Source organism: Macaca fascicularis, chromosome 9 (genome assembly GCF_037993035.2).
Source record: "Macaca fascicularis isolate 582-1 chromosome 9, T2T-MFA8v1.1".
In the NCBI taxonomy this organism is placed as follows: Eukaryota; Metazoa; Chordata; class Mammalia; order Primates; family Cercopithecidae; genus Macaca; species Macaca fascicularis.
The window spans coordinates 142,462,727-142,488,492 of NC_088383.1; the positions used below are offsets into that span (position 1 = coordinate 142,462,727).

The window sequence follows — 25,766 nt, forward strand, 5'->3', positions numbered from 1 at the left end:
CAACCACACGTGGCCCCGCACTCTGGGTTCCCTGAACTCTGGGTCCTGTAGTTGCTTCTCGTCCCCCTGCATTCTCACGGCTGCTGCCTGGGATGACGGCGTAGCTGACAACCCTCCTCTTGCTCATCAGCTGCTGCTGCGTCAGACGCCCACTTCGCAGGTTCGCAGGCACTGGGGAGATGAGGGTGCCCTGTCCAGAGGCTGGGGGTTTTCTGGAGGAAGTGAATACCTAATAAGACCTGAAATGAGAAACAGGGTGCCCGGCCCATGGGAGCTGGGGAGTGTGTGGGGTGTGGGCAGTGCTGGGGTGAGTGTGCTGGGGTGCTGGGGGTGTTGGGGTGTGGGCAGTGCTGGGGTGAAGGTGCTGGGGTGCTGGGCAGTGTTGGGGTGCTGGGCAGTGTTGGGGTGTGGGCAGTGTTGGGGTGCTGGGCAGTGTTGGGGTGCTGGGCAGTGTTGGGGTGAGTGTGCTGGGGTGCTGGGGGTGTTGGGGTGTGGGCAGTGCTGGGGTGAAGGTGCTGGGGTGCTGGGCAGTGTTGGGGTGCTGGGCAGTGTTGGGGTGTGGGCAGTGTTGGGGTGCTGGGCAGTGTTGGGGTGCTGGGCAGTGTTGGGGTGAGTGTGCTGGGGTGCTGGGCAGTGTTGGGGTGCTGGGCAGTGCTGGGGTGAAGGTGCTGGGGTGCTGGGCAGTGTTGGGGTGCTGGGCAGTGTTGGGGTGAGTGTGCTGGGGTGCTGGGCAGTGTTGGGGTGAGTGTGCTGGGGTGCCGGGGGTGTTGGGGTGTGGGCGGTGCTGGGGTGAAGGTGCTGGGGTGAAGGTGCTGGGGTGCTGGGGGTGTTGGGGTGTGGGCAGTGTTGGGGTGAGTGTGCTGGGGTGCTGGGGGTGTTGGGGTGCTGGGCAGTGTTGGGGTGAGTGTGCTGGGAAGCCAGGCCCCTCTCCGGCCCCTCCACCCCAGCCTGGATCTGCAGGGCTCCTCTCTTCTCACCCTCTGGTCTCTGTTCAAATCGCCCTTCCTAGGGCGTTCCCTGACCCCAAGCCTCCCGAGCCCTAGCCTCTCTCTGTAGCAAGCAGCCCCACCTGCATTTGCTGTGTCACCAGACTGGTCTCTCCAGAGACACCTGCCCATCAGACGCCTGTGAGAAAAATTCAAATTCCACAGGGTTTTATTGTGGTTTTGTGCTCCTAGGACCATGAGGGAATGCAGCTTCCTTCAAGTACAAAAATCTTTATCGTTGATATTTAAGGTTTCATCAGTTCTGTATCCCAGGGACAAAGACAGCAAGACCCAGGCTGCCCCCTCTGGGTGTGAGGGACCAGCTTGGTGAGGAGGGGGGCTGGGGACATTGACCTAGCAGGAGGCCCTGACTGTCCCACTCAGCCCAGAAACCACCTGGGAGGAGGCTTCTGTCTTCCGTGGAGGGGCCACGTCTCTCACGCCCAAAAATGTTTGCAGCTAGGCGTTAGGGTATTAGGTGGTTTAAGAACATCAGAACCATGGCAATATTTTTGTACTTAGAATTTGAGCATGTTTGGTATTTTCAGTAGCTTGTTTAAAAAATTCCAGTGGAGGCTGGGTGCCATGGCTCATGCCTATAATTCCAGCACTATGGGAGGCTGAGGTGGGCAGATCACCTGAGGTTAGGAGTGCGAAACCAGCCTGGCCAACATGGCGAAACCCCATCTCTACTAAAAATATAAAAAAATTAGCCAGGCGTGGTGGTGTGCACCTGTAGTCCCAGCTACTTGGGAGACTAAGGCAGGAGAATTGCTTGAGCCCAGGAGGTGGAGGTTGCAGTGAACCAAGATCGCGCCACTGCACTCCAGCCTGGTGACAGAGCGAGACTCCGTCTCAAAAATAAAAATTCCAGTAGAGGAATACTCTTGTAATGCAGTGTGCAGTTGAGCAGTTGCTGACTGCTGATTTAGAGTTGAAATCCGACTACATTTATGTCTAGTCTTGGACAGTGGAGAATATTTCAGCCTCGTTGTATTAATTGGTTTAACAGAACTGAAGTCAGTATTTGGAAATGGTTTGTTATATTAAACCCTGAAGTACTTGAGGCTGCGCGTAGTGGCTCATGCCTGTAATCTGAGCATTTTGGGAGGCCGAGGCAGGTAGATCACTGGAGGTCGGGAGTTCGAGACCAGTCTGGCCAACATGGTGGAACTCCATCTCTACTAAAAATACAAAATCAGCTGGGCGTGGTGGCGGGCGCCTGTAATCCCAGCTACTCCGGAGGCTGAGGTGGGAGAATCCCTTGAACTCGGGAGTTGGAGGTTGCAACCAGCGAGATCGTGCCACTGCACTCTTGAGCAACAGAGCGAGACTCTGTCTCAAACAAAACACCACAAACAAAAACCCGTAAGTACTTAAAAAGAAAATGAAGAGATTACATTTATAAGGTAAATTTAAAGTATTTGAGAGATTTTACCAAATTGTAAAAAGAGATTGCTAAATTTTGTTACACTTATACTCAGGATATGCTTAAGGGAGAGCGATGAGTTTTAATATTTAATGAATGTTAATCTGCGAATTTCTTAAACCCACGAGCCCCGCCCCCCCGGGTCCCCGGGGTCTCCTCCTAGTCCCGCCCCGGCTCCCGGCCCACCATTCGCCCCTCCCCCTGGGCCCGGGGCCCGCCCACTCCAGGCTTCGCCAGGGGCGGAGGCGACGTCGTGCGCACGCGCGGGCCGTGCTGCGGGACCTTGGAGCGCCGGAACCTGAGAGGCGGGTCGCGGCGGCGCACAGGAGGTCGGCTGCGGGAGCGTTTCCGGGGACGGTGCTGCCATGACACTGGCCCCGCGCGCGCTGTGCAGCACCGCCCAGGCCGCCTGGCGGGAGAACTTCCTACTGAGCGGCCGCGACGTGGCGCGCTGGTTCCCGGGCCACATGGCCAAGGGTGAGGCACGGCGGGGAGGGGCAAGGTCATGCCCACGGCCGCGGCGCCTGTGCTACCCTCCCACCGCCGTTTCGGCCGTCGCCTGTCTCTCCCGGTCGTCCTGGGCGGGCGCCCCCTTCCTCCCTCGTCTCCCCTCCTTCCCCGGTCTCACCCGCTCCCGGAGCTGCCGAGACGCCTTCTGCGCAGCTGCGGGAGAGGCCCGTTCCCACGAGTGCCCCCGCAACGCAGCCGCGGGCCCGGGGCCTGCTTGACCTCCGACCTCTGGCCCGCCGCCCCGTCCTCTGTTCCCAGCAAGTGCCTTCTGCCCGTTTAATCCCCCGAAGCCTCCGTTTCCACGTGTTCTTGACAAGATAGACTTCTGAGTCTTTTGGGGACTAAATGAAACAGCGGGCATGAAGGACCTGTTCAGCTTTAACTCATATATTGAGTCGTTTTCCTGCTTAAATAAGTCTTTGGTAATTTCTTACTGTTTGTCACAGTTCGGCCCCGAGAAGACCGCTGGGGCCGGCCCAGCCCCTCTAGGTGTGGTGATGGCCACTCCTGCCTCGGCTCTGCGTGCCCTGGGGGCCGAGCTGGAAGAAGGGTCCGTGTGGGTGTCTGAGGCTGTGTCCTCGGTCTTTGGACAACACTAGAGGGGAGGGAAGCTGGAAGCTTTGTTATCTCGGTTGTGTGTGGTGTTCCTGGTTAGGGGACTGGTCATCTTTCCTACAAGGTGGCAGGGGCCTGATGAGCCAGTGTTACTGTTTTATAGCCCAGATTAAGACCCGTGGAAATGGAAAGGCCCGGCGCGGTGGCTCACGCCTGTAATCCCAGTACTTTGGGAGGCCGAGGCGGGCGGATCACGAGGTCAGGAGATCGACACCAGCCTGGCCAGCATGGTGAAACCACGTCTCTACTAAGAATACAAAAAGTTAACCGGGCAGGGTGGCGCGTGCCTGTAGTCCCGGCTACTTGGGAGCCTGAAGCAGGAGAATTGCTTGAACTTGGCAGGCGGAGGTTGCAGTGAGCCCAGATTGCGCCACTGCCCTCCAGCCTGGGTGACAGAGTGAGACTCGGTCTCAAAAAAAAAAAAAAAAAAAAAAAAGAAAAAAACCCCATGGCAGTTAAATATTCCACCCAGAGTCAGCCACGAGTCAGGTGGTGAAGACCGCATCTGGCTTTTGACACATGGCCCACCCTCTGGCAGGGCGCCTCCCCGTCTCCCATTCCAAGGGTGTGGAACTCAGAGGAGGCACTCAGTGGATGTTACCTGTTACTGTTACTTAGTACGCTTCACTCAGATGTAGACTTTGTAGGTTATTTATGGTGGCGTGTCACACTGGACGGTGCAGCTTGAATCGTTTACTCTAGAAAGGTTGTGAGCTCCTTCGCTGAGGCGTCCTCCTGTTTTCCAGGGCTGAAGAAGATGAAGAGCAGCCTGAAGCTGGTGGACTGTATCATCGAGGTCCATGATGCCCGAATATCCTTTCACAGAGCAGGGGAGGCCCCTCTGCCTGAAGTCATATTACATGTTAGAATTACCTGGGGAGGCTTTTAAAAATAGGAATTGGTAGGCCCCTTTCCAGACCAGTTAGTCGGAATCTGTGGTGTGGGGTCCAGACTGCGTGTCTTTGAAACTTACTTGTTTCATACATGTGTCTGGGTCACTCAAGCCTGACAGTAGGCTGCAGCGGTGGCATTCTCTAGGTAGGCTGTGAAACCTCCGTTTAAATGTTCCTGCCAGCTGGGGCTTTCCTCCTGTACTTGAGGAATGAATTGGCAAGATGTGATGACTCGTTCACTGATGTCAAGAAAAATAGTTGGTTGGCTGGTAAAGCTTTGGTGGAATTTTTACCTTAATTTTGCCACATCCCACTTTCAGGCCGCAACCCTCTGTTTCAGGAAACCCTTGGGCTTAAGCCTCACTTGCTGGTCCTCAACAAGATGGACTTGGCGGATCTTACAGAGCAGCAGGTAAAGGCCTTTCTCGCAGATGCCTTCAGCAGTGTGGCTGTGTTTTCCCTAGGTCGGTTGTTCTAATAGAAGAGTTGCTGGACACATACTCTTGTCAGTTTGCCCAGGCAGGCTCTGCTTTAGAAACAGCCCTTTCTTTGCAGAAGTGTGCCAGCATCGTTCCTCATATGGCGTTCCTCCCTCTAACGTGTGGCTCGTGATCCGGACACCCAGTGAGCGCGCGTCTCTTGTGGGAAGTGGCCAGGCTGTGCTGCCAGAGCCCGAGTGGTGGCCGCGGTGGTGCTGTGGACCTTTCCTTGCTGATGGGGTCTCTGTGTCTCACGTGGTGGCTGCCTGTGAGCACCTGACATGTGTCTACTGCCACATGTGACTTTCACATTTTGCTTGATTAGTTTTAGTAGCCACATGCGGCCATTCTGGTCTGAGGTCTTCTGTGGTGATTGTGGTGCCCCCAGGTGTCCGGTGTGCGGCTTTGAACCAAGGGCTTGTCCACCAGCCAGCTTGTGTACACCTTGGGATTTCAGAAGCAGAGAGCGCTGCTGGGAGGCCCGAAGGAGCTAAAGGATTTTTCCAAAGCAAAGAGCAGAGTCAGGGGTGCAGGTGACCCTGGGCAAGGTGTGTGGAGGTAAAAAAAAAAAAAAAAAAAAAAAACCAGACGTGGAACTGGCCCGTTGTCCCACACAGCTGATGTTTATGGGTTCTTTTGAGTAAACATAGACGTGGACCACCCCCCGCCCCCAGTCTTTTTTTTTTTTTTTTTTTTGAGATGTAGTTTTGCTGTTGTCACCCAGGCTGGAGTGAAATAGCGCGATATTGGCTCACTGCAGCCTCCACCTCCTGGGTTCAAGCAATTCTCCTGGCTCAGCCTCCCGAGTAGCTGGGATTACAGGTGTGTGCCACCATGCCCAGCTAATTTTTGTATTTTTAGTAGAGACAAGGTTTCGCCATGTTGGCCAGGCTGGTCTCAAACTCCTGACCTCAGGTGATCCGCCAGCCTCAGCCTCCCAAAGTGCTGAGATTACAGGTGTGAGCCACCACACCTGGCCTGTTTTTTTTTTTAATTTTACTTTTTAAATCATCACAAGTGCTTTCGCTAGTTAGGTACTTTTACATCACTTCAGTGGCTACTTCTGCCTTTGGAAATGCAACTTTTTGTAGACTGGTGGGTAGCCGTCTAGTACAGGGCACAGCAGTGTCTCGCCTGGTCAGAGAAAGGCCAGTGCTTCTGAAGAATCCAGGGAGAGAGGTTGACTTGCCTCTGGGTGGCCCTGCCTTCCACCTCCCTGAGCAGGGACACCCGAGTGCATTTGCTACCCAGAGTGTGTGGCTTCAGGTGTGTGTCTTGTGCTTGATCTCTCCATCCATGTCATCTTGATGGACAGCTCAATAAAACCAGCTGAACCGGTGAAGGACTTGTTGATTTAAGCATCAGTCATATTTTAGGTCCACTGATGAACAACACTGATGTTTAGAAATATGATACAGCTTTGCACTGGTTTCACTGCATGTTAGGGCTAGTGAATTCAAAAATTAACTGGATGTGGTGGCGCACGCCTGTAATCCCTGCTACTTGGGAGGCTGAAGCATGAGAATCACTTGAACCGGGGAGGCGGAGGTTGCAGGGAGCCGAGATTGTGCTACTGCACTCCAGCCTGGGTGACACAGCCAAGACTCCAATAAAAAAAGTCAAATGGAAATGTTTTGTGTCTTTCAGAAAATTATGCAACGCTTAGAAGGAGAAGGCCTAAAAAATGTCATTTTTACCAACTGTTTAAAGGATGAAAATGTCAAGCAGGTAGGCTTTTTGTCTGTGCTCTGACGTTTCTGCTTCAGTAGGTTCGAGGAGTACTATAAACTGTTTTATGCTTTAGTAAGAAGCAGAGCTTTGGAAAAGATCCTGGGTACTGGTTTCTAGCTGCCACACATGAATGTGACCTCCTGGGGCAAGTGCATCTCCCTGTACTGAGGGCACGAGGTCAGGCTGTGAACACATTCCAGGGTTGTAGGTGGTCAGAGTCTTTTGGAGACTCAGGTAGCTCATGTTTCCAGTTGTACGCGGCAGAATTTTCTGGCTTGATGTACTTCTTCATTAGAAGGTAGTTACAGTCACAGCTGTCCCTGAAGCCCCGGGTCTGCCCTGCTTGTTTTTGATAGGAGGGGACGGGCATAGGTGGTCCTCCGGCCCCAGAGCTCAGTCTGACGTCTGAGCTGGACAGAACTCCAGTTTCCCAGCACCGGATACTTGCGTGTGCTACCTCCAGATGAAGGGCAATGCCCAGTTTGCCTATGAAATGTTGGGTAGAATTCCAGATACAAGGTCTCTGTTTTCCTAACTGATGTGTGAAAGTGGAGACCTGGAATCCCTAATCCTGTTCTGAGGTGGCAGGAGTGGGTCGGTGCACAGACGTCCGACCTCGGGTGGCTCCGTGAGTGGGTGTTTGTTGCAGATCATCCCGATGGTCACTGAGCTGATGGGGAGCAGCCCCCGCTACCACCGAGGAGAGGTTGGTTGGTGGGACCCGGGGCTGGGAGGCTGGCGCGGGATGGGCCAGCCCCTCCTGCTTGGCCTCTCCAAGGAGAAGGTGCTGCGCCCCAGGCAGGGAGGCCCCTCCTTTGTCCTCTCGTTCTCTTCAGTGGAAAGGGCTGAGGCCGTCCCCACTGGGTGGGCAGAGCCTCTGCGTTAACCTCCCGTTCTTCCCTGAGCTGGCCTGGCCTGGGGTCCCCTTGCCTGGGTGGGGTTGGAGAATCTCAGACTCTAGTGGCCAGGGTGGCCCCTGTGACCCCTCTCTCTGCCTCCACAGAACCTGGAGTACTGCATCATGGTCATCGGGGTCCCCAACGTGGGCAAGTCCTCCCTGATCAACTCTCTCCGGAGGCAGCACCTCAGGAAAGGTACTGGCGCGTGCGGCTGGTGTGCTGATACCTCCATCTTTCCCGGAGGGGACGTGCCCGAGGAGCACTGCCAGTCTCCTGCTGACCCCACAGCCCCCAGCGCATCTGGGCTTGTCTCGTTCAGTCCAGTTCACAGGAGGGTTGAACAGTGGGACCAGGTCATTCTGCTGTGAATTTCACACTTAATTTTTCTCTCTTTTAAAATCTTTAATATGAGGATGGCTTTTCTAAACTTCGGTATTTTTTCATTTATTTAAATCCCTTTGATCCAGAGAATTCAAAGCGTGTGAAGTAGACAGGACTGGATTATCAGGCAGGGAGGCCGCAAGGCCATTCCTCCGATGGCGTCCGCCTTGCTGTAGCTGGAGGTTTCCTGGACTCTGGAGTCGCAGGTGGTCCTCTCCGCTCCTCCCTCCTAGCTTTTCTCAGACTCTGATTCAAAGCCAAAGCCCCCAGCACCCCTCAATGCCCCGTGTGCTCTTTTCCTTCAGTGTTTTCAAGTTTAATTCAAGTCCTTATTGGCTTCATTTTTCACATTAATAAGGTATTTATTAACAAACCCATTTGTGATGTGCAAATCTGAAGGCTTTAAACTATAGCGAACCATTATTTTACAGAGAGTGTTTTTGGTGCTAATCGGAGAGTTGTTACAGTCATTTATTCTTTTAAGTTTATTTTTAAGCATGTTATTTTTTATTAGTGGCATTAAGTACATTTATAGGGTTATGCAACCAGCACCACTATTTTCAAATATTTTGGTTACCTGAAAATGAAACTGTAAATATGAAGAGTCACTCCCCAAGCCCCGCACACCCCTCGTTCCACTTTCTGTCTGTGAATGTGATGACTGTAACTACCTCCTCCAAGGGGACTCCCAGTACTTGGCCTTTTGTGACTGGCTGATGTCACTGATCGTGATGTTTCTCAAGGTTCATCTGTGTTGAGTGTCAGAATTTTATTCCTTTTTAAGGCTGATCACCTCATTGTGTGTACAGACCACATCCTGTCTGTCCATTCATCTGGATGGACACTTGTGTTTTTTTATTCTTGCATTGTTTGTCCACAGTGGAGTGGCCTCTCCTTGGGATATCCCCTGAGCTGGGTCCTGGAGCAGCCAGCCCCCTGTGGACAGTGCTGTGGGAGGCAGGCTGACCTTGGGGGTCAGGGGTGGGTCCAGGAGGGGGACCGCGTGGAAGGAGCAGCTCTGGTCTGACCGCCGCAGTCTGACAGTTCCTTTCCAGTCCTGGGGAGGCAAGTTCTGGTGCGTTTGTTGAATAATCTCAGCCTCTGTGTGGCTTGGAAAGTGCCGTTGCTGTGAGCTGGTTTGGGACTGACAGTGAAACAAATCATAGCCTTGGGAAGCTCATTTGGCTTTTAGGTTTTTCCATTTTGGCCAGATGTGTTTGTTACATACGTCTCCCTGCTTGTTCTGCAGCTTCTGTATTTAGTATACATTTGAGCCTCCTTTTCTCCTTTTCCTGCAGGAAAAGCCGCCAGGGTGGGTGGCGAGCCTGGGATCACCAGAGCTGTGATGTCCAGAATTCAGGTAGAGTCCTCAGGGGCCAGGCCCAGCACTCTGTCAGGAGCTGTGCAGGCATCTGTCACCTGCTGACCTCTGCGTGGCTTCCTGCTGCTGACCACGCTTCCCTCCCTCCACTCAGTGTCCCCGCTGAGCACCCCCTGGCAGGTGCTGCCCCCATCCTTACTCCATAGTCCTCATAGTCTTTACGCCAAACCTTCGGGGAAGGCACACTGTTTTCCCCATTTCCAGATGAGGAGGCCACTGTCCAGGGCCACGCAGCAGTCAGGGCAGACCTGAGCAGCACGTCCCCCGCCCTCCACTCCCTTCCTTGTGGTTTGTTTGGGAGCAGAAGACAAGCTGTTGGGACCTGATGCTTTTATTTATTCTCCAAATTAATTGGGAATTAGATCCTCTGGGGAGCCTGGAGCTTCGTGAGAGTGACGCTGCCGTGGGGTTGGGTCCCCGAGGCCTTCCTCAGAGCGCTGGGTGTCAGGGGCTGCCCAGGCTTCCTGAGCAGCCCACCTGGGTGGGAGGCTGCCATTGCAGCCTGATTGTGCCCTCTGTGCCCACACAGGTCTCTGAGCGGCCCCTGATGTTCCTGTTGGACACTCCTGGAGTGCTGGCTCCTCGGATTGAAAGTGTGGAGACAGGCCTGAAGCTGGCCCTGTGTGGTGAGCCGGGGCTGGGCTGGGGCTGGGGCCCTTGCCACCCCACCTTTAGGACTGACTGTGGCACAGGGCCCTAGACTGGGGTTGTTACTGCCTTTGACCTGGTTGCTGCCGGACCTTCCTCGGAGCTTAGTGTGAGAGCTGTAGTAGCGCATAGCTGATGGGCTCTGGTCACCATTACGCCCTGCCCCGTGAGTGGCCCCATGAGCGGCCTTTGCTTTCCTTGTTTGATGGACCGGGGCAGAGAGGTGGGTCGCGGATGCCAGGCAGGAGTTGGACCTGGGACCACAGCTGAGTGCCGTCCTCCATGGGAGCCTCTGTCGGTGGGTGGCCTCTTCCTTACGAGCACAGTGTCTTTGGGCTGAGACTGGAAGGGATGTGTTGGAGCTTGGCAAGAGCATAGATGTGGGCTCTTTCCAGTGCTTACCTCGGCTGCTGCTTCCACAGGAACGGTGCTGGACCACCTGGTCGGGGAGGAGACCATGGCTGACTACCTGCTGTTCACCCTCAACAGACACCAGCGCTTTGGGTGAGTGCAGTGAATGCAGGGCAGCCGAGGCCCCTCCTCCTAGTCACCTCATTAAAAACAAACAAACTGGCACTATAAAGGTATTACAAACACAGTAATCTGCACATTATTTAAAGCGTCCAGTTGGACAAGTTCAGGAGTATGGTTACATCTGTGAAAGCAACACAATCAGAAAACGAGTGTTCCCGTCACCCCCAGTCCCCTGTGCTCCCTCGTGATCACTCTTTCCTGCCCCTGCCCGAGCCCAGGCAGCTGTCTTCTGTCCCTATAGATTGCTTGGAGTTTTCTAGAATTCCACGTAGATGGACTCACACAGGATACACACTCTTGTCGAGCTGTCACTCGGCACGATTGTTGTGTGGTCCCTGTGTGTCGTAGCTGTTGTCTGTAATTCCTCCTTTTCATTGCCAAGCGGTGTCCAGGTGCCTGCAGTTTGTCACCCGTTGACGGATATGTGGGTCGTTTGCAGGTTGTGGCTGTTGCAGATAAAGCTGCTGTGAACCTTCGTGTGCCGACAGGTCTTTGTGTGGATGTGGGCTTTTGTTTCCCTTGGGTAAATACCTAGGAGTAGAGTGGCGGGATCATAGGGGAGGCATATGTTTGGCTTTTTAAGAAACCGCCACATTGTTTTCCAAGGGAGTTACACTGTTTTATATGCCCACAAGCAGAGAATGAGTGCTTCCGTTTCTCTGAGATCAGTCTTTTAACTGTCCCCCGTCTGAGGGGCGTGTGGAGGCGTCGCACAGCATTTGAGTGTGCATTTCCCCATTGACAGTGACGTTGGGCATCTTCATGGGCCCATTTGTCATCCCTCTCTGGGGAAATATCTGTTCGTTTTCTTTTTTTTAGCTGAGTTGTTTCTTTTTTTATTGTTAAGTTTTAATCTTTTTTTTTTTTTGAGACAGGGTCTCACTCAGTTGCCCAGGCTGAAGTGCAGTGGTACAATCTCAGCTCACTGCAGCCTGACCTCCTGGGCTCGAGCGGTCCTCCCACTTCAGCCTCCCAAGTAGCTGAGACTACAGGCGTGTGTCACCACACATAGCTAATTTTTGTATTTTTTGTAGAGACAGGGTTTCCCCATGTTGCCCAGGCTAGTCTTGAACTCCTGTGCTCAGGTGATCTGCCCGCCTCAGCCTCCCAAAGCATTAGTATTATAGGCGTGAGGCACCACGCCCAGCCTGTAATGTTTTTCTAATGTATTCTGGATGCAGGTCCTTAATCAGAGATACGGTTTGTAAATAAGTCTGTGCCTTGTCTTTTCAGTCCTCTTCACAGTGTCTTCCGAGGAGTAGAATTGTTAATTTTCATGCAGTCCAGTTTATCAGCTAGACCTTTTCCGGAGTGCTCTTGTCATATCTGAGAAACCTTCGCCGAAACCAGGGTCGTCACAGGGTTTCCTCACTGAAGATAGTTTTAGGTTTTACATTTAGGGCTATGATCCTTTTTGATTTTTTGGTGTATGGTGCAAGCTACAGATTGAAGTTTTTTTTTTTTGCACATGGAGAACCAGTTGTTGAAAAGAGAAACGTTTGTTGAAAAGACTGTCTTTTCTCTACTGAACTGTCTTTGCATCTTTGTTGCAAATCAGTTGTCCATATATGTGTGGGTCTGTTTGTGGACTCTTTCCTGTTTCACTTATCTGTGTGACCGACTGTCTTGGTAACTGCTTCTGATTTAATATGAGACTTGAAATTTTTTGTCTCTTCTTTGTCAAAATTGCTTTATCTATTCCTGGTTCTCATGAATTTTTCAGTCACTTTGTCAGTTTCTGCAAAACTCCCTGTTTTTCTTGGGGCCAGGCGGCAGATTCCATTGAATCTGGAGAAGAATTGACAATATTGTAACATTGAGTCTCTGACCCATGAATACAGTGTCATCTCTTTATTTATTTAGGTCTTCTTTAGTTTTTCTTTGCAGTGTTTTGTAGTTTCCAGTATTAGATCTTTTATACCTTTTGTAAGATTTGTATTTAACTCTTTAAATTTTTAATGCCAAGATTTATCTTTTATTGATACAAAATAGATGTTTTCAGGGTACCTGTGATGTTTTGATACATTCGTGTAATGTGTAATGATCAGATCAGGGTAATTGGGATATCGATCATCCCAAACGTTTATGTCATGCTGGAAACATTTGAATTGCTCTCTTCGGATATTTGAAATATACTGTAGATTCTTGTTAACTGTTGTCACCTGCCGAACTTTCGCACACTGGGCCTTATTCCTTCTTCCTAACTATTCATTAATCAACCTCTATTCATCCCCTCTTCCCCCTCACCTCTGGCAGTCACCAGTCTGCTGTCTTCATGAAGTTCACATTTTTAGCTCCCACCTTTGAGTTAGAACATGCACTGTTTGGCTTTCTGTGCCTGTTTATTTCACTTAACAGAATGACCTCCAGTTCTGTTTGTGTTGCTGCAAATAACAAGATTTTGTCCTTTCTTATGGCTAGTATTTCATTGTGTTTTATGTACCACATTTTCTGTATCCATCATCCTTTTTTTTTTTTTTTTTTTTTTGAGACGGAGTCTTGCTCTGTTGCCCAGGCTGGAGTGCAGTGGCCAGATCTCAGCTCATTGCAAGCTCCGACTCCTGGGTTCACACCATTCTCCTCCCTCAGCCTCCCGAGTAGCTGGGACTACAGGCGCCCGCCACCACGCCTGGCTAATATTTTGTATTTTTTCATAGAGACGGGGTTTCACCGTGTTAGCCAGGATGGTCTTGATCTCCTGACCTTGTGATCCGCCCATCTTGGCCTCCCAAAGTGCTGGGATTACAGGCTTGAGCCACCGCGCCCGGCTCCATCATCCTTTGATGGACACTTAGGTCTATTGCAAATCTTGGCTATTGTGAGTAGTGCTGCCGTGAGCATGGGAGTGCAGTATTTCTTCAGTATATTGATTTCCCTTCTTTTGGGGCTATACCCAGTAGTGGGATTGCTGGGTCCGATGGCAGTTCTATTTGTAGTGTTTCGAAGAACCTCCATACTGTTTTCCATAGCAGCCGTGCTAACTTACATTCCCACCAACAGTGTACGACAGCTCCCCTTTCTCCACATCCTCAACAGCATCTGCTATTCCTGGTCTTTCTCATAAAAGCCGTTTTAACTAGGGTGAGATGAAATCTTATTGTGGGCCGGGCGCGGTGGCTCAAGCCTGTAATCCCAGCACTTTGGGAGGCCGAGACGGGCGGATCACGAGGTCAGGAGATCGAGACCATCCTGGCTAACACGGTGAAACCCCGTCTCTACTAAAAATACAAAAAAAATTAGCCGGGCGAGGTGGCGGCGCCTGTAGTCCCAGCTACTCAGGAGGCTGAGGCAGGAGAATGGCGTGAACCCGGGAGGCGGGACTTGTAGTGAGCTGAGATCCGGCCACTGCACTCCAGCCTGGGCAACAGAGCCAGACTCCGTCTCCAAAAAAAAAAAAAAAAAAGAAAAAGAAAAAAAAAAAAAAAAGAAATCTTATTGTGGTTTTGATTTGCATTTTTCTGGTGATTAGTCATGTTGAGCATTTTTCATACACTTGTTGGCCATTTGTATGTCTTCTTTTGAGAAATATTTATTCAGATCTTCTGTCCATTTTTTAATAAAGTTATTTGTGTTTTTGCTGTTGAGCTGAATTTCTTATATAATCTGGTTATTTATGCCTTGTTGGGTGGATAGTTTTCAGATATTTTCTCCCATTCTGTAGATTGTCTCGTCACTGCTTTGATAGTTTTGTTTCTTGCTTCGGGTCTTGTTGTGTCATCCAGGCTGGAGTGCAGTGGTGCGATCATAGCTCACTGCAGCCTCGAACTGCTGGGCTCGAGACCCTCCTGCCTCAGCCTCCCAAGCGTCTGGGATTACAGGCCTGGCTTATTGATTATTTCCTTTGCTGTGCAGAAGCTTTTCAACTTGATGTAAATTTTTTTACTTTTGCCTATTTTTTTTTCCCCTTTGTTGCCTATGCTTTTGAGGTCTTACACAAAAAAAATCTGACCCAGACCAATTTCCAAAAGAATTTGCATTTCCCCTTTGTTTTCTTCTAGTAGTTTTGTAGTTTCAGGTCTTAGATTTAAGTCTTTTTTTTTTTTTCCTTGAGACGGAGTCTTGCTCTGTCACACAGGCTGGAGTGCAGTGGTGCGATCTCGGCTCACTGCAACACCTGCCTCCCGGGTTCAAGCAGTTCTCTGCCTCAGCCTCCCAAGTAGCTGGGACTACAGGTGCCCGCCACCATACCTGGCTAATTTTTGTATGTTTAGTAGAGACAGGGTTTCCCGTGTTAGCTAGGATGGTCTTGATCTCCTGACCTTGTGATCCACCTGCCTCGACCTCCCAAAGTACTGGGATTACAGGTGTGAGCCACCGTGCCCAGCAGTAAATGGGATTTTCTTAATGTCTTTTTTTCTTTTTCTTTTTCTTTTTTCTTTTTTTTTTTTTGAGACAGAGTTTTGGTCTTGTTGCCCAGTTTGGAGTGCAATGGCGCGATCTCGGCTCACCGCAACCTCTGCCTCCTGGGTTCAAGCGATTCTCCTGCCTCAGCCTCCCGAGTAGCTGGGATTACAGGTGTGCACCACCACGCCGGGCTCATTTTTTGTATTTTTAGTAGAGACGGGGTTTCTCCCTGTTGGTCAGGCTGGTCTCGAACTCTTGACTCAGGTGATCCGCCCGCCTCAGCCTCCCAAAGTGCTGGGATTACAGGCATGAGCCACCGCGCCTGGCCTGATTTCTTTTTCTAATTATTTGCTGTTGGCATGATACATGCTGCTGATTTTTTTATGTTGGGTTTGAATTCTGCATCTTTACTGAAACCTTTTTGTAAGTTCTAACAGTTTTTTGGTGAAGTCTTTCAGTTTTTCCAAATAGAAGATTTTGTTATCTGTGAATAAGGATAATTTTGACTTCTTCCTCTCCAATTTGGGTGACTTTTATTTCTTTCTCTTGCCTAATTGCTCTGGGTAGGACTTCCAGTATTCTGTTGAATAAAAGTGGTAGAAATGGGCTGTGTTGCAGATCTTAGAGAAAAGCTGTTTTTCCTTGTTCAATACACTGTTATCTGTGGGTTTGTCATATATGGCCTTTATTGTTTTAAGGTATGTTCCTTCTATATGCAGTTTGCTGAGAGCTTTTATAATGAAGGGATGCTGAATTTTATTGAATGCTTTTTCAGCATCTGTTGAAATGATTGTTTTTTTCCCTTGGTTCTGTGTAATGTTATATGTTGATTGATATGCATATGTTAAACCATCCTTGCAACCTTGGGACACATCCCACTTGATGGTGGTGAATGATCTTTTTAATGTGTTGTTGAATTTGGGTTGCTAGTCATTTGTTGAGGATTTTTGCATCTGTGTTCATCAGGGATGTTGGCCTGTCGTTTTTTTTTTCTGCTGTGTCCCTGTCTGTTTTTGTAGCAGGATAATGCCATGTACAATGACTTTGGAAGTATTCCCCCCTTCAGGTTTTTTGAATAGTTTGAGTACAGTTGATACTAGTTCTTCCTTAACTGTTGGAAGTTCAGCAGTGAAGCTATCAGGACCTGGGATTTTCTTTGATGAAAGACTTTTTATTACTGCTTTGATCTTGTTACTTATTGGTCTGTTCAGGTGTTTTCCATTTCTTCATGGCTCAGTCTTGCAGGGTGTTTGCACCCAGGAATTTGTACGTTTCTCCTGGTTTTCCAGTTTGTTGCGGTATAGTCGTTCGTAGTGGTTCCTAACGATCCTTTGTATTTCTGTGGTATTGGTTGTAATGTCCCTTTTGTTTTCTGATTTTATTTTGATCTTCTGTTTTTTAAATTTGAGCTAAATGTTTGTGAATTTTTATATATTTATTTATTTATTTATTTATTTTTTGAGACGGAGTCTCGCACTGTCGCCTGTTGGGGAGTGCAGTGGCATGATCTCGGCTCGCTGCAACCTCCACCTCCCAGCTTCAAGTGATTCTCCTCAGCCTCCCAAGCAGCTGGGATTACAGGCGCCCGCCACCACGTCCGGCTGATTTTTTGTATTTTGAGTAGAGATGGGGTTTCACTGTGTTGGTCAGGCTGGTCTCAAACTCCTGACCTAGTGATCCGCCCGCCTCGGCCTCCCAAAGTGCTGGGATTACAGGAGTGAGCCACCGTGCCTGCCTTGTCTATGTTTTTGAAATAATTTTTTGTTTCATTGATCTTTGGTATTTTTTTTAGTCTCAATTTAATTTACTTCTGCTCTGATCTCCTGATCTCTATTATTTCTTTTCTTTTACTAATTTTGGATTTGGTTTGCTCTCACTTTTCTGGTACCTTGAGGTTCATGGTTGGGTTATTTGAAGTCTTCTGCTTTTTTTACTGTGTTTGTTGCTATAAACTTCTGTCTTAGCAACGCTTTTGCTGTATCCCATAGACTTTGATATACTGTGTTTCTATTTCCGTTTGTTTCAAGAAATTTAAAATTTTTCTTATTATTAACCCATTGATCATTCAGGAGCCTGTTGTTTAATTTCCATGTGTTTGTGTAGTTTTTGAGGTTCCTCTTATTGCTTTCTAGTTGTATTTCCTTGTAGTCAGAAAAGATAGTATGATTTCAACTTGTTTGAATCTGTTGAAACTTGTTCCATGGCCTAACATATGTTCTCTTCTGGAGAATGTTCCGTTTGCTGATGAGAAGAATGGGTGTCCTGCAGCAGCTGGGTGAAATGTTCCATAAATGTCAGTTAGAGCTGCTTGACCTAGCGTGTGGTTTCACTCCAGTGTTTCCGTTGATTTCTGGCTGGAAACACCCTACAGAGTGTTGAAGCCCCTACTGTTACTGTGTTGCAGTCCGCCTCTCACTTTCAGTTTCTCAGTGTTTGCTTTATGTATCTGGGTGCTCTGGTGTTGGATGCATAGATATTTATAATTGTTATATCTTCTTGCTGAATTGACCCCTTTATCATCATATAGTGATTTTCTCTGTGTCTTTTTACAGTCTGACCTGTAAGTCTATTTTCTGTAAGTATAGCTGCTCCTGCTGTTTTTACAGTCTTTGACTTTTAGTCTGTTTTGTCATCTATAAGTACAGCTATTCTTGCTCTTTTCTTTTTGGTTTCCATTTATGTTTTTCCACCCTTTGACTTTCAGTCTGTGTGTGTCTTTATAGGTAAAGTTGGTTTCTTATAGGTAGCATAAGTTTGATCTTGTTTTTTAATCCATTTAGCCACTCTGTGTTTTTGCTTGTTTTTGAAACAGGGTCTCACTCTGTTGCCCAGGCTGGTGTGCAGTGGTGTGATCATAGCTCACTGTAGTCTTGAACTCCTGGGCTCAAGCAGTCTTCTCACCCCAGCCTCCTGATAGTTAGGACTACAGGCATGTGCCACCACACCTGGGTATTTTATTTATTTATTTATTTGTAGAGGCGAGGTTTTGCTATGTTGCCCAGGCTGGTCTTCAACTCTTGGCCTCAAGTGATCCTTCCACCTTGGCCTCCCAAAGTGCTGGGATTACAAACATGAGCCACTGTGCCTGGCCCACTGTTACGTCTTTTAGTTGGAGAATTTAGTACATTGGCTTTCAATATTATGGATAAAGACTTAATATTGCCATTTTGTTGCTTGTTTTCTGATTGTAACTCCTCTCTTCCTTACTGTCTTCCTTTGCATGTGGTCAAGAGATTTTCTCTGTTGGTATGTTTTAATTTGTTGCTTTGTATTTTTAGTGTATATATTACATGTAGTGTACCATCAGATGGCTTACAAAAAGCATTTTATATTTATAACAAATTATCTCTGTGACTGTACCCTAGGTACTCAGCAGGCTGAGATAGGAGGATTGCTTGAGCCCGGGAGTTTGAGGCTGCAGTGAGCTGTGATCATGCCATCGCACTCCAGCCTGGGTGACACAGTGAGACCCCTCTTAAAAAATTATTTTAAACACATGACGCCTTATCTTTGATCACAGAGGAAAGTATAGAAACAAAAAACTAAAAAATTCTGTACTTTAGCTGCATCTTTCCCCCAAATTTTCATTTGTTATTTCGATTTATTTGTTTTTATATTGGCTATCTCTTTACAGATTGCTGTAGTTATGATTTTTGGTACATTTTTCTTTTAGTCTTCATACTAGAGATGTGAATGAATGCACACCACATTCACAGTATTATTCTGAGTCTGTGTATTTACTTTTCCCAGTGGGTTTTATGCTTCACATGTTTTCCTTTTGTACATTAGTGTCTTTTTCTTTCAGATTGAAGAACTTTTTTTTAGCATTTCTTGTAAGTTGGGTCTGATGAATTCCCTCAGCTTTACTCTTTCATGTTTGAAAGTGTGTCCTGAGTTGACAGTTGCATTTTTTTTTTCCTTTAGCACTTTGAATATATCATCCCACTGCCTCCTGGCCTATATGGGTTTCCTAGTGAAGTCTGTTGCCAGATACATTGGAGCTCCTTTATAAATATATTTGCTGCTTTTCTCTTACTACTTGTAGGATTCTTTCTTCATCCTTGACTTTTGAGAATTTGATTATTATATTCTGTAGGGTAGTTTTATTTGGATTAAATCTGTTTGGTGATCTCTGACCTCCCTGTACCTGGACATTTACGTCTTTCTGAAGGTTTGAAAATTTTTCTGTAATTATTTCTTTGAATAAACTTTCTGCCTCTTCCTCTTGCTCAGTTCCTTCTTGAACCCCAGTAATTCTTAGGTTTGCTCTTCTGAGGCAGTTTTCTGTATTTTGCACGTGTTCTTCATTCCTTTTAATTCTTTTTTCTCTTTTGTGTTCCCTCTTCTGTATATTTTCAAATAGCCAGTCCTCAGGCTCACTGATTGTTTCCTCTGCTTGATTCATTCTGCTGTTGAGAGCCTGTAATGCGGTTTTCAGATCAACAAATGTATTTTTTAGTTCCAGGATTTCTGTTTGTTTTTTTTTTTAAATTTCAATCTCTGTTAAATTTGTCTGACAAATTTGTGAATTGTTTTTCTATGTCAGAGTTTGCTGAGTTTTTTTTTTTTAACTGTTATCTTGAATTCTTGATTTGAGCACTTGACATGTTGCCATCTCATTAAGGTTGGTCATTGGCTCTTGCTTTGTCTGTTTGAGAAGGTCACGGTTTTCCGTTCGCTGTTGTTTCTTGTGCACATATGTCTGTGGTTTTGCATTCAAGGATTTGTTATCTCGGCTTTCCTGTCTGGCTTGTTTTGTTTTTTCTTGGATGTTTGCTTAGAGGTTCTTTGCAGCTTACTGTCTGCCTGGAGTTTTTTCACTTCTCTGGTCTCATCCTCAGATTTGAGTTCTGGAATATTGCTGGTGATATTCTTGGTGCTGGATGTTTGGTTTTGGTTTTGAGAGGGTGAGTGGAGCCAGATTGCTTCTACTTCTCTATTTGGTCATGTCATTCCCTCTATTAACTCTTTTAATATTTTTGATGCTATTGTAAATGGTATTGTTTTTATATTCACTTTTGATTTTTCATTGCTAGTATATAGAAGTAGAATTGAGTTTTGTATATTGATCTCGTATCTTGTAACCCTGCTAAACTCATTTATTCATTCTAGTAGCTCTTTGTAGATTCCAATAGATTTTTTACCTAGACAATTACGTCATTTGCAAATAAAGATCATCTTACTTTTTCTTTTCCAGTCCAGATGCCATATTTTGTTTTCTTGCTTTATTGCACTGGCCACAGTCTTCAATACAATTGGCAGGTTTTTTTAGTGCTTGAGATGTGGTACATCTTTTTTTTTTTTTGTTCCTGATCTAAGGTAGGAAGCTTTTACTCTCTTACCATTAAGCGCAATATTAGGCATGGGTGTTTCTTAGATGCCCTTTTTCAAGTGGAAGAGAACTGTCTGGATAGAGGCTTATTAATTTTATTTATTTTTCCAAAGAATCAGCTTTTGGTTTCATTGACTTTCTGTTGTCTTTGTTTTTATGTCATTATTTCTGTTCGATATTTATTTTTTTATTTCTACTTTGCTGACTTTATGTTTGTACTACCAATTATTGTGAGGGGGGTATTGAAATTTCCCACTATAACTGGATTTCTCTATTCTTGTTGTTCAATCAGTTTTGGCTTCGTGTATTTTGAAGCTCTGCTGTTAGGTACAGAAATGCTCAGGAGATTGTTACGTCCTCTTGATGATTTGATGCCTTTATCATTATCAAATGATTTTTTTTATCCTTCAGAATATTCTCTGCTCTGAAATCTATCTTGTCTGATATTAATATAGCCATTCCAGTTTGTTTTCTTTTGTTGTTGTTTTTTTTTTTTTTTTTTTTTTTTTTTTGAGACGGAGTCTCGCTCTGTCGCCCGGGCTGGAGTGCAGTGGCGCGATCTCGGCTCACTGCAAGCTCCGCCTCCCGGGTTCACGCCATTCTCCTGCCTCAGCCTCCCGAGTAGCTGGGACTACAGGCGCCCACAACCGCGCCCAGCTAATTTTTTGTATTTTTAGTAGAGACGGGGTTTCACCGTGGTCTCGATCTCCTGACCTTGTGATCCGCCCGCCTCGGCCTCCCAAAGTGCTGGGATTACAGGCGTGAGCCACCGCGCCCGGCTTCTTTTGTTTTTTTGAGATGGAGTCTCACTGTGTTGCTCAGGCTGGAGTGCAGAGGTACAATCTTGGCTCACTGCAACCTCCGCCTCCTGGGTTCAAGTAATTTTCATGCCTCAGCCTCCCTAGTAGCTAGGATGACAGGCATGCGCCATCATGCCTGGCTAATTTTTGTATTTGTAGTAGAGAGGGGGTGTCGCCATGTTGGCCAGGCTGGTCTTGAACTCCTGGCCTCATGTGATCCGCCTGCCTCGGCCCCCAGACTGCAGGGATTACAGGTGGGAGCCTCTGCATCTGGCCCATTCCAGCTTATTTTGATTAACAGTAACATGGTGTATCTTTTTCTGTCCTTTTATTTTTAGCATATTTGTGTCTTCATATTTAAAACATGTTTCTTATAGTCTGCTTCTGTGTATTGTTGGATTTGGCTTCTTACCCAGTCTGACAGTCTCTGCCTTTTAGGTATTTAGGCTATTTACATTTAATCACTTAATGTGATTATTTATGGATTTAAATTTATTATCTTGCTATTTGTTTTCCATTTGTCTCAATTTTTTTTTTTTTTTTTTTTTGAGACAGAGTTTTGCTCGTCACCCAGGCTGCAGTGCAGTGGTGCGACCTCGGCTCACTGCAACCTCTACCCCTCGGGTTCAAGTGATTCTCCTGCCTCAGTCTCCTGAGTAGCTGGGGTTACAGGCACGCGCCACCACGCCCAGCTAATTGTTTTTGTATTTTTAGTAGAGATGGCATTTCACCATGTTGGCCAGGCTGGTCTTGAACTCCGGACCTCAGGTGATCCACCCACCTCCCAAAGTGCTGGGATTTCAGGTGTGAGCCACCATGCCCGGCCTATTTGTCTCAATTTTTGTTTTCTTTTGTCTTCTCTCTTGCCTTTTTAGGATTGGATATTTTTAAATGATTCTACTGTATCTTATTTGTTAGCTTATTGTCTACAACTTTTGGGAGACGTTGCTTTAGGGTGTATAGTATGTCTTTAAGTGATTTTCTATTTTTCTTATCCTGATCCTTGTGCCATCATCATGATGATATATTTTACCTTTACATATTTTATAACCTCCAGATACATGTTTTTTCCTTCATACAATTATCTTTTAAAGAAATATAAAATCCCAGAAAAAAAGTTTTATATATTTTCCCATCAGTTTACCATCCACACCTTCTAATTTCTTTGTGTAGGTCCAGGTTTCCTTCTGGTGTGATTTTACTTCCGTCTGAAGGATTTCCTTTAATATGTATCGTAAGGCAGGTTTGCTGGTGGTGAATTCTTTCAGCTTTTGGTTGTCTGAAGGTGTCTGTTTCACCTTTGTTTTGCAAGATATTTTCTCTATGTATAGAATTCCAGATTGACGGGGTTTTTTAGTGCTTGACAGGGGGTGGTCTCCCTTCATCACTCGCGTGGTGTCTGATGAGCTGTCTGCTGTCGTGTTTGTTCCTCTGCTGCCTCCAGGATTTTCTCTCTTAGTGCTTTTGAGCAACTTGATTACGATGGACCTTGGTATGGTTTTCTACCTTCTGCTTGTAGTTGTAGTTCATTGAGATTTTTGGATCTGGGGCTTTGTAGTTTTCATGAAATTTGGATCATTTTGAACCTTTATATCTGCTGACTTTTGTTCTGTCCCTCTCTTCTCCTCAGGACCTCAGGCACGCAGGTACCAGGCTGCTTGGCCTCGTCCCACCGCGGCTCAGTAAAGCTTTGTGCCTGTTTTGCGGTTTCTGTTGCTGTGTCTTCGGGTTCACTCATCTTTTCTTCTGCAATGTCTAATCTGCTGTTCATCCCACTCAGTGTTTTTCATAGTTTTCACTTCTGCAAGTTCAGTTTGGATTGTTTTAAAAAATATCTTCCGTGTTTCAGCTTAGATTTAATGTCTTGTCTGCTAATTCTAACATTGGGTCAGTTTGAGTTGACTGATTTTTCTTCTCATTAAGGGGTCTGTTTTTCTCCTTTGTAGGCCTGGCAATTTTTGGATTTTATATATATATATAAAATATATATTAATATTTTGGATTATATATATATATATATGTATTTTTTTTCTTTTTTTGAGATGGCATCTCACTCTGTCGCCCAGGCTGCAGTGCAGTGGTAGGATCTCAGCCCACTGCAGCCTCCGCCTCCTGGGTTCAAGTGATTCTCCTGCCTTAGCCTCCCAAGTAGCTGGGATTATACGCGTGTGCCACCACACCTGGCTAATTTTTGTATTTTTAGTAGAGACAGGGTTTCACCATGTTGGTGAACAGGCTGGTCTCAAACTCCTGACCTCAAGTTATCCGTCCACCTTGGCCTCCCAGAGTGCTGGGATTACAGGCGTGAGCCACCGTGCCTGGCTGGACGCCATGTATTTTGAGTTTCACCTTGTGAGGTGATGGATGTCTGCATTCCTGTAAAAATTCTTGAGCTTTGTTCTGGGATAGCTCGGTTATTTGGAAACAGTCCTGTGCTTGCAGGAGTTCTCACCCATTGGCAGGTCTCGGGAGTGGGCAGGGGTCTTCTCCAGGCTTGCTTCTCTCTCCTGGGACAGCTTTTTTGGAGCACCAGGGGCCCTTGAGGCTGCTGATTGAGAGCTCACGCTTGCTGCTTCCCAGAAGTGAGATTTAGAACCGTGTTACTCAGGGTGCTGATGCCCCCGTGGGCTCTGAGCTCACCCAGAAGTGAGACTTAGAACCGTGTTACTCGGGGTGCCGACGCCCCCGTGGGCTCTGAGCTCACCCAGAAGTGAGACTTAGAACCGTGTTACTCGGGGTGCCGACGCCCCCATGGGCTCTGAGCTCACCCAGAAGTGAGATTTAGAACCCGTGTTACTCGGGGTGCCGACGCCCCCATGGGCTCTGAGCTCATGTCTTGCTTTGCTGGGCCTTGAGTCCTGTGTTACCGGGTCATGCTGTGACCAAGTCGAGGGCTCCAGCCTCCTCAAGGTTGAGCCTGTCCTCGTGGGAGCCATGAGACAGGCTGCCCTCACCCCTGGCTGTCAGGAAGGTTGGGAAAGTGTTGGGTCTGGGTTAGTTGGGCTCCTGAGGCTTAGGGTGGTGTCTGTCCCTGTGAGTTGCTGCTCTGTGCTGGCCTTTCCCTCCAGGCCTCTCTGCCCAGAGTCTGCACTGTGAGGAGTCCGAGTGCCCGTGAGAACCACTGGGTGGCGCTCAGCAGTGGTGGGTGCCTAGTCAGCCCGTGCTGGTCCGTGTGCTAGGAAACACCGCTCAAACACCCAGCCGGGGGGAGAGGATGCAGGCGTACTGGCTGCCTGGAAGTCACCGAGTGCCATCCTTAGCAGCAAACAGTGTGTTTGCAGATGGTCTGCTGTGCTACTCTTTTAGTTTCCAGGACCTGGGCCTGCACAGAGGCCTGCCTGTCCCTGCCCCCGGATAGGGTGGATGAAGCCTGTGCATGTGAACAGCTGGTATTCCTCCTGTTGCAGCAAGAGCTCCAGTGGTGGGAGCCACCCTCCATGCTGCTGGCCATGGCCACACAGGACAAAGCTCAGGGATGGTTCTTAGACAGTGGCTCTCCCCCGGGGCTCAGCACCAGTCACCTCCAGTGCCATCTTCGTCATCCACAGCACTGCAGTCACTGTCACCCACAGGAGTTGCCTAGCCATGGCCTTTGTGGCATTCAGGAGGAAGGGCCCGGCCTGGCTGGCTGTGCACCTGGCTGTCTGCGTGGTGTCAGTGCTGGGCCCCCTGGTGCTGACCTGCAGCCTGTGTGCAGGTACGTGCAGCACTACGGCCTGGGCAGTGCCTGTGACAGCATAGAGCGTGTGCTGAAGAGTGTGGCTGTGAAGCTGGGGAAGACACAGAAGGTGAAGGTGCTCACGGGCACGGGTGAGTGAGGTTGCTGATGCGGGCACTGGAGCCTCACCCCATCACCCAGGGGGACCCCGGCCGTCCCCAGAGGAGGCAGGGAGGAGAGGAACGTCTGAAGGAGCATGCGGGCGGGTCTTCTGGGACTGGGTTTCAGGGCAGGGGAGCTACAGAAAGTTCTGGAGAGGAAGGGCTCGTAGTCCAGGCTTCCGAGGGTCCATCAGCCCTGCCGCTTGATGGGCAGTGCTAGGTGGACACCTGCAGGCCTCATGTGCCTGGCCTTGGAGGCTCCAGGCAGCGCAGCTCCAGCTGGTTTCTTTCTGAGTGTGATCCTGTTCCCTGGGCTTCCCTGATGCCACCCTAGAGTCTCTTAGGGCTGGTCCCTCAGGTGGGTAAGGGCTGGGCCCGTGCTGCTATGAAGGCTCCTTCCTCACTGATCCCTCCCATCCCCCAGGTGACGTGAACGTTGTTCAGCCTGACTATCCTGCGGCAGCCCGTGACTTCCTCCATACCTTCCGCCGCGGGCTGCTGGGCCCCGTGATGCTGGACCTCGACATCCTGCGTGGCCACCCCCCGGCCGAGACTGTGCCCTGAACTTGTCCGGGTGGGGAGGGCCACGAGTGGCCTCCCAGACCTCCTCACCTGGGTGGTTGAGGCTCAAGACAGCTCACCTGGTCCAGGAGCTCCATGCTGGCCACTAGGGTGCTGTGCTCTCTGGTGCCCCCACGGCCCGGCTAGCTCCAGGGGCCCCAGTTCCAGGGGCCAAGCAGGTGGGAGTGGACAACAGGCTTCCCAGGTGACGTCCCTGAGCAGCTCCGCATGCTTGGTTCTCCCGGAGCTTCCTGCTCAGGCCTCTTGAGAAATGGATGCTGTCTCAGAAGGAGTTAAAGCTATAACCTGTAACCTTTAAAATCTCCAATTAAAGGGCCTGTTTCTTACTGGCCTGTGAGGTGTACCGTAGTGCCTTGGGCCTGTGTATTAGAGCCGCTCTCACCAGTGGAACCTAAGAAAGGAG

At 48.4% G+C, this 25,766-nt stretch overlaps 1 protein-coding gene across 16 annotated transcripts; it reads left to right on the forward strand.

The window, feature by feature from the left end:
• The first annotated feature begins 68 nt into the window (after positions 1-68).
• On the forward strand, positions 69-25,706 carry MTG1 (mitochondrial ribosome associated GTPase 1). Of its 16 annotated transcripts, none has more exons than XR_012418320.1 (12): positions 660-2,354; positions 4,287-4,351; positions 4,741-4,845; positions 6,560-6,640; positions 7,293-7,349; positions 7,647-7,895; positions 8,010-8,129; positions 9,222-9,283; positions 9,834-9,930; positions 10,375-10,456; positions 24,660-24,772; positions 25,206-25,706. XR_012418320.1 is itself a non-coding variant. In XM_074003137.1 (12 exons), exons 5-12 carry the CDS (start codon positions 6,566-6,568, stop codon positions 25,343-25,345), a joined length of 717 nt encoding a protein of 238 aa, XP_073859238.1. In that variant the 5' UTR covers positions 2,752-2,892; positions 4,287-4,351; positions 4,741-5,180; positions 5,301-5,460; positions 6,560-6,565; the 3' UTR covers positions 25,346-25,706. The 16 variants fall into 16 exon arrangements, 9 of the variants coding, with proteins under 9 accessions (XP_045217732.1, XP_065377748.1, XP_073859238.1 ...); XR_012418318.1 differs by lacking the exon at positions 660-2,354 and adding an exon at positions 2,752-2,892 and having other exon boundaries at positions 8,010-8,998; positions 24,370-24,772; XR_012418316.1 differs by lacking the exon at positions 660-2,354 and adding an exon at positions 2,752-2,892 and having other exon boundaries at positions 8,010-8,998.
• The last annotated feature ends 60 nt before the right edge of the window (positions 25,707-25,766 follow it).

Bases quoted from the DNA above. Each gene is read 5' to 3' on its own strand.
- MTG1 (XM_005566794.3), top strand. From the start codon at position 2,781: ATGACACTGGCCCCGCGCGCGCTGTGCAGCACCGCCCAGGCCGCCTGG. The intron at 2,893-4,286 runs GTGAGGCACGGC...CCTGTTTTCCAG, and splicing joins CCCGGGCCACATGGCCAAGG to GGCTGAAGAAGATGAAGAGC. The intron at 7,738-9,221 runs GTACTGGCGCGT...CTTTTCCTGCAG, and splicing joins GAGGCAGCACCTCAGGAAAG to GAAAAGCCGCCAGGGTGGGT.